Consider the following 7731-nt stretch of genomic DNA (forward strand, 5'->3'; position numbering starts at 1 on the left):
GTCCTAATTGGTGTCAAATGACCAATTTCACCACAAGATTGGGCTAAATCCTACTTATTGTCCCTTTAGTTAAAAGTTGAGTTTAGAACAGTTATTTTGTCATAAATTTTCTTTGGGGGGGCTGCGAAGGAATACGCCGTACACAAGAGGGGCCGCACGCTGAAAAAGTTTGAGAACAACTGTTCTAGGGGTCTGCCAAAAATTTCAGAGAAAGACAAAAAAAAATTGTGTTGTTTTTTTATTTTAGGCTTCAAAATTAGATATCATGTCTTACTACATACATTGCAAAAATGTTTATAGCATTTGCTTTGAATCTTTCTAGTGTGTAGTCGTTTTTCAGTCGTCTTTATCTCACATACTGGGATTTGTAAGGCAGTACTCCTTGTAAAGCTGCTATAAGCTGAAACAATATTTATTGTCAAGTTGCTGCAGTACAAATACATTTGAATTAAAAATGCAACATTACTTTAAGTGTAGCCAATTATATTTGTTATACATAAAAATATAAACATAACTTAAAAGGTAGTGGGTCCCTCACAAAAGGTTCATCACATTTGGGGGTCATTGGCATCATAAAGTTTGAAAACCCCTGTCCTTGAAAACTGGTATATCCTCTCTTTATAACTCAGTGTCAGAATATTTAAAGCAGACATATCATGAAAATCTGACTTTTTTCATGTTTAAGTGCTAGAATTGGGTTCAGTGCTTCTATCAACCTAGAAAATGTGAAAAAGATCAACCCAATAACTTAGTTTTGGTAAACCATTCTGTGCAAGCGTGTGAAAAAATAGGTTATTGAAATCTGGCTCCCCTTGTGATGTCAGAAGGGGATAATACTGCCCCTTAATCTGCACTATCCAACCACGGCACTGCCATTAGCATTTTAAAGGACACACACAAAAAGGCACATTTTTGCTCACACCTACAACGTGGCAATTTTTTAATGTATGGTATTTTGAGCTAGAATTTCACATATTCTATATATATACACACACACACACACAGTATATTTATTTATTTATATATATTATATACACAGTATATTTATTTATTTATTTCCTTTGGTTTACCACACATACAATAAAAAACAGAAAATGTGTAAATATTTGACGTTGCCTGTAAGTTTAATGATCTAGTTATGAGATAATGAACATTTTGATTTCAACCATTAATTTCACATGATTTCAATATTTAACACGACCTTACTCCAAATACCAAAGACATCAAGGTTTTATTTTCACAGAATGTTCTTTACATTTATGTATGATGACTGTGTAAAAAACAGTAAAGTAAATCATAAAATAATGCTTTAGGTGAGTTTTCACAGGCAAGGTCACATGTTTGTTTTAATAAATATTAATTTAATTATTATTTTATTCTACAGGAGAAAATTCAGACCTTGACAGCAGAAAATGAGGCTCTGAAGGAGAAACTGAGAGAGGAGGAGGAGCGAAGGAAAGCTTTGGCAGATAAGAGTCAGGTAAATTAAATTGGCTATGTGTCCAGGACAGGACCGTTGCCTCTTGTCGCTTGATTTTTTTGCCATCTAGTACGCAGGATTGCAGTTTAAAATTGTGTCAATTTCAAAGAGTTTTAACATATACAGTAAAAGATGCCAAATCTTGCATTTTTTCCCGTTTGCACTGTGTTTGTAAACTCCAGGCTGCGTTTTTATGTAAATGCCCCTCAATAAACTTTATTACAAATGTGTTTACATTTGTTTTGTTTGGCAACTACAATAGTCTTTTCAGCTAGGCCATTTAACCTGTGACCCGTAGAGGTGCTCGTGTACTTTTTGTGGTCCCAGATGGTCTAAAAACGCCAACTGAACAGCTGTTTATCTGTACACAGAAGGACGCCCATACGCTGTATTTGGAGCAGGAGCTGGAGAGTCTCCGAGCTGTGCTGGAAATAAAGACCAACCAGATACACCAGCAAGACAAGAAACTTATGCAAATGGACAAACTGGTGAGAAACGCACATAACATACATTTGTATATGTGTACCGACACCCTTGTAGCCAGAGGTGTCATTAGCCAGTTAAATTTTGGTTTGATTTGCCTAGGAATATCTATGAAAACAAATAGGATAGTTTAAGGGTAGTGCCTGACATTTTTATTTCCTACTGTGATTACAAACAGATCGATGATAATTTGAAACTGGAAGAGTGTCTTAAGAAAGTCCAGCAGGAAAACGAAGACTACAGAGCTAGAATGGACAAACATGCTGCATTGTCAAAGTAAGTTGATTTGCTTCTCCAAAAGAAATACAGCGTGGCATTGTCTGTGTATCATATTTTCCAAGTACTGTCTTTCAATTTGTTCTTTTTTCGTATACAGGCAGCTTTCCACAGAACAGGCAATGCTTCAACAGACCCTGCAGAAAGAGTCAAAGGTCAACAAACGGCTATCCATGGAGAATGAGGAGCTGCTGTGGAAACTGCACAACGGGGATCTCTGTAGCCCTCGACGCCTCTCTCCCTCCTCCCCCTTCCCCTCGCCCCAAAATCCCGCCTCCTTCTCCGCGACCCCAATATCACCTAGATAACCTCTGACCTCAGATCAACTTAACCCAGAGGGCACCTATGGACCTTTTGGCCATTTTATTCCTATAATAGGATTTGTATAGATTGTACAGACTTAAAGTTTATAAATGTCCCTTATCAAATGAAAGACAATGATGCACAGTTGCACTTCTAGGTCAAGGAAATCACTTGATCAGTTACATGCTTGTTCGTTCCATGACGTGTTATTTCTTTATTTCTCACACACCTACACAAATTTCTCTGGGGAGGGGACACACCTCAGGGCTTGTACATAAAGTATCTCTCCCTCGGACTGACATTTTCTGTTAAACCAGTTTACCTTTTTTTTTTTTTATTAAAAACGGTTAGTACATTTGCAGAGGAAAGATGTAAAGTTGTTGTATTTTTTGTAAGCTCACAAGAATGCGCTATGATATTTACATAAGAAATGGAAAAGAAAGAAATGGCTTCAAAAACAACCTCACATGTCCTAACTGTTTCTTATGTTGTGGAATGTATTTACTTCATCTAAACTTGTTTCCCCCTGCCTCTACATTTAAAACTTCTTTAAGTGAATGTTTCCCCATCTCAACCACAGTGATCTTTTATTGTTTGTTTTTATTTTTTTAATTAATGCATTAAACTTCTGGATGCTTATCTTTATGTTTTGTTTCGTTTATTTTAATGCAACCTACAAAGGAACTGAATTTTTTTAACAGTAAATAATTAAGTAAAAATAATTACACCACAAAAAAAAATGGGGGGTTTATAGTATATATTTTATTTTAATACATTTCAACAACTTACAGTGTTTAATACTTAATTATTAAAAATTATTTTAATAGGATTCATTTTTTTGAAAAGCCAGCTTACATATGTGACATATACAGTATAATATATTATCATGTTATACTATACTATTTATACTGTACATGTTATACTGTACTATCTATGAAGCTGTGTTGTTAGACTACTTTGCCATCTAGTGGTTAAACCATGGATTAAACAAAAGTTTTAAAATTTATATCATGAAAATCTGACTTTTTGCTATAATTGGGTCCCCAGTGCTTCTATCAGCCTAGAAATGTGAAAAAGATCAAACCAGTAACTTAGTTTTGGTAAACCATTCTCAGCAAGCATGTGAAAAAATAGGTCATTGAAATTTGGCTTCCCTTGTGATGTCTGAAAGGGATAATAACGCTCCTTAAAATGTACTATTCAACCACGGCACTGCCATTTGGTGCAGAGATCAGCTCATTTGCATTTAAATGACACACCCAAAATGGCACATTTTTGCTCACACCTAAAAAGTGGCAATTTTAACATGCTATAATAAATTATCTATATGATATTTTGAGGTCCGTGTAACGCTTTTCAGTTCTTTTTTCAATTTGCACCATCAAAATGAATCAAATGAAAAATTGGTTTCAAAGTTTCATTTTTCAATTTTCATGAGTACTTTATAAACGGAACATTGTCTCTCGGTTTAATTTTCAATTCTACGTGTTTAGGTTGTTGCTTTAGAATTTCAGGTTTTGGAACAAACAGAAAAATGACGGCTTGTTCTAATTTTCCATTTCTGTGTTTGCGCTTGCGGCTGGAACGTACCATTATCGCCGGGGGTGTAGTGTAGTCTACAGCCGGTCACGGACCCACAGCGCTATCGCGTTAAATCTCACCATATTTATCTCCTCTATGTATATTACACATTTATTAAATATATTTTGAATAACAATAATGCCTGTAAACATTTATCTATCGGACCTCGGTTGCCGTTTTGGTTTTTATCAGTAGATGGCGATGTAACGACCTGGCAGTATGCACTCAAGACGTGATGGATAAACCTGTATCTGCCGCAGTTCAGCCTGCATAATGGCTCGAAAATTTTGATCATGTTACCCCGATATATTACGAGCCTGGTAGCGAGTCAGGTTTGTCACCTGAAAGTTGCCGTTTCGAGTCTCACGGGCGGCCGCTTGTGCAAGGCACCTTCCATTGCTCCCCGGGGGCTGGGCGCCCACTGCTCCGGGTGTGTGTTCATACTGGCAGTGCGTGTGTTGCTTACTTACTGGATGCATTCCATATTTTAAACCATGTCACTTTTGTTTTCCTTTTTAAAAAACTTTATTAGGGTATCAGCCGCGAATGCCCACCCCGTGACGCCTGCCCTGTTATATTGGCTTACTAACCATATTAATATTTGAGATATCCACAGTGTATCCATTCCCAGCTCTTCTACCAGCTAACAGATCACACCTACAGTGGTGTTAAAAGCATGGTACTAATAAAAGTGAATAAATTGCAAAAAAAATATAAAGTGAGATTATTTCTTTATTTTAAATGTATTGAAAACATTACACATTCAATTCCAAAACAAAGCATTAACAACTTAAAGGTGGTTTCCCGGACAGGGCTTATCCTAGTCCCAGACTGAAATGCATGTTTGAGCTGCCTTAATTTAAAACAGTATTCACAGTTCCTGTCAATTTTTAGGTTTGTGTCAGAAACTGCATTTGTAATGTCACCCCACAAGTTTTTAATGGTGCAGAGAGATCAGAGGATTGAGTTGGCCACTTTATAATCTTAATCCTTTTTGTCTGGAACCAGATTTTGCCCTCTTGCATTTGTGTTTGTCGTCTTGTTGACACCCATTTTAGGGGCATTCCTCTTCGGCAAAGGGCAACATGATCTCTTCAAGTATTCTACTGTAGTCAAACTGATCCATGTTCCCTTGTATTTGATAAATAGTCCCAACACGGCAGTATGAAAAACATCCCAATCCCATGACTTTTACACCGCCATGCTACACTGTACTGTGGCTTGAATTCAGTACCCGGGGGTTGCCTGAGGTTCTGTAAAGACCCCAAAAAGAAAGATTTTAATCTTATCAGGCCACAAAATTTTACACTATTTTTCTTTGGGCCAGCTGATGTATTGATGTAATTCTATAGATGTCTTTTTTCAACAGTGGTGCTTTACTGGGGCTTCTTGCATCAGTGACTGTCACAAGATCATCATCTTTTAACTTTCTAAAGGTTTTCAAATTTTTAATAAAATTGCTCTGTTCCTCTGAGCAATGTTTGAAACGACCCATTTTATTTAGAAATTCAGCAGCATATTATATATTTTATAACAATGGGCAAAACATTTGCCTTCTCTCTTTCTTAATAAAGGACAGAAAGAAGCTGTTTTCACAGGTTGAACTCATTTTAAACTTCATACTGCTATTATTTTGATCACGCCACTTTCAATAAATGAATCACTCAGAGCAAGTAATGTGGATATCATTACCAATGGCTCTATTTTTTTCTATAAATAATTTCCAGAAATATAACTACTACTAATAACAATAGTGGTTTATCAGGTTACTGATGTTGCACTGCTATTTTTTTAACACCACTGTTTATGATCATGCAGCATCAAATTATAAAATGTTTGCAATTTATTCACCTTTATTAGTACACTACCATGTTTTTAACACCACTGTAGGTGTGATCCGTTAGCTGGTAGAAGAGCTGGGAATGGATACACTGTGGATATCTCAAATATTAATATGGCTAGTAAATGAGCCAATATAACAGGGCAGGCGTCACGGGGTGGGCATTCGCGGCTAATAAAGTTTTTTAAAAAGGAAAACAAAAGTGAAAGTGACATGGTTTTCAAGTAAGGAATGCATCCAGTAAGTAGTCAACACACGCACTGCTAGTCATGACACCCGGAGCAGTGGGCACCCAGCGCCCGGGAAGCAATGGGTAAAGTGCCTTGCTCAATGACACGTCCCAAGCGGCCGCCCGTGAGACTCGAAACGGCAACTTTCAGGTGACAAACCTGACTCGCTACCTCGTAATATATCGGGGTAACATGATTACAATTTCCGAGCCATTATGCAGGCTGAACTGCGGAAGATACAGGTTTATCCATCACGTCTCGAGTGCATGCACTTACTGCCAGGTCGTATCGCCATCTACTGATAAAAACCAAAACGGCAACCGAGGTCCGATAGATAAATGTTTACAGGCATTATTGTTATTCAAAATATATATAATAAATGTGTAATATACATAGAGGAGATAAATATGGTGAGATTTAACGCGATAGCTCTGTGGGTCCGTGACCGGCTGTAGACTACACTACACCCCCGGCGATAATGGTACGTTCCAGCCGCAAGCGCAAACACAGAAATGGAAAATTAGAACAAGTCGTCATTTTTCTGTTTGTTCCAAAGCCTGAAATTCTAAAGCAACAACCTAAACACTTAGAATTGAAAATTAAACCGAGAGACAATTTTCCGTTTGTAAAGTACTCATGAAAATTGAAAAATGAAACTTTGAAACCAATTTTTCATTTGATTCATTTTGATGGTGCAAATTGAAAACAGAAATGAAAAGCGTTACACGGACCTTTTGAGCTTAAACTTCACATACGTACTCTGGGGACACAAAAGATTTATTTGACATTTTAAAAAAGTATTGTGAAATGTACCGTTAAAAGGGATAGTCCACACAAAAATGGAAATGATGACATAATTTTATCATCTTTATATAGTTCTACACATGTATGAATTATTTTATTTTTTTATACAAAAGAATATATTCTGATAAACAATGGTAAGCACACATCTGTTTGTAACTATTGACTTTCATAGTAGAAAGACAGATATTATGGAAGTTTTGTGATAAATGATTAAGAAGATTTTTTATAAGAACATAGTTGACAGCACTGAATTCCATTGTATTTGTTTTCCTACTATGGAAGTCAGTATTTACAATCAGCTGTGTGCTTACCATCATTTATCAAAATATCTTCTTTTGTGTTCATCAGAAAAATTCACACAGGATTAGACCACATGAGGATAAGAAAATCATTTTTGGGTGAACTATCCCTTTAAGAGACCAACAGCTTTGATGAGAGTGACATCTGGTGGACGTAAACGAAAATGCGAGGTTTCGTGAATTAATAATGAAAATTAATTCAAGTTTATAAATGAAAACTGTGTAAAGAAATTAATTAAAATAAGTTTTTTTCAACACTAATATCTGTAAAATATGCATTTTTTCTCTGCTCAAATGAAGGCATGTGAAAAATGCATGAAAGACGCGCGCGCGTGTGCGTCTTGATGCGGCCAGAATGCGGCAGCTTACAATATTTGCTTAAGGTGTTTATGTTGCTTATTATTGACAGTTTCTCTACAGCATGACTTTATCAGT

General features: G+C 36.4%; 1 protein-coding gene across 2 annotated transcripts in view; it reads left to right on the plus strand.

Annotated features, from left to right (window-relative positions):
- The window catches only part of mtus1b (microtubule associated tumor suppressor 1b), a 51236-nt gene extending 48055 nt beyond the window's left edge, over window positions 1-3181 (plus strand). For both annotated transcript variants that reach the window (XM_065254518.2, XM_065254517.2), the window contains exons 12-15: window positions 1385-1480; window positions 1852-1968; window positions 2142-2239; window positions 2340-3181. In XM_065254518.2, coding sequence (XP_065110590.1) covers window positions 1385-1480; window positions 1852-1968; window positions 2142-2239; window positions 2340-2547 — 519 coding nt within the window. In that variant the 3' untranslated portion in view covers window positions 2548-3181. The remainder of the gene's footprint in view (window positions 1-1384; window positions 1481-1851; window positions 1969-2141; window positions 2240-2339) is intronic.
- The last annotated feature ends 4550 nt before the right edge of the window (window positions 3182-7731 follow it).

Source organism: Paramisgurnus dabryanus, chromosome 4 (assembly GCF_030506205.2).
Source record: "Paramisgurnus dabryanus chromosome 4, PD_genome_1.1, whole genome shotgun sequence".
Lineage (NCBI taxonomy): Eukaryota > Metazoa > Chordata > Actinopteri > Cypriniformes > Cobitidae > Paramisgurnus > Paramisgurnus dabryanus.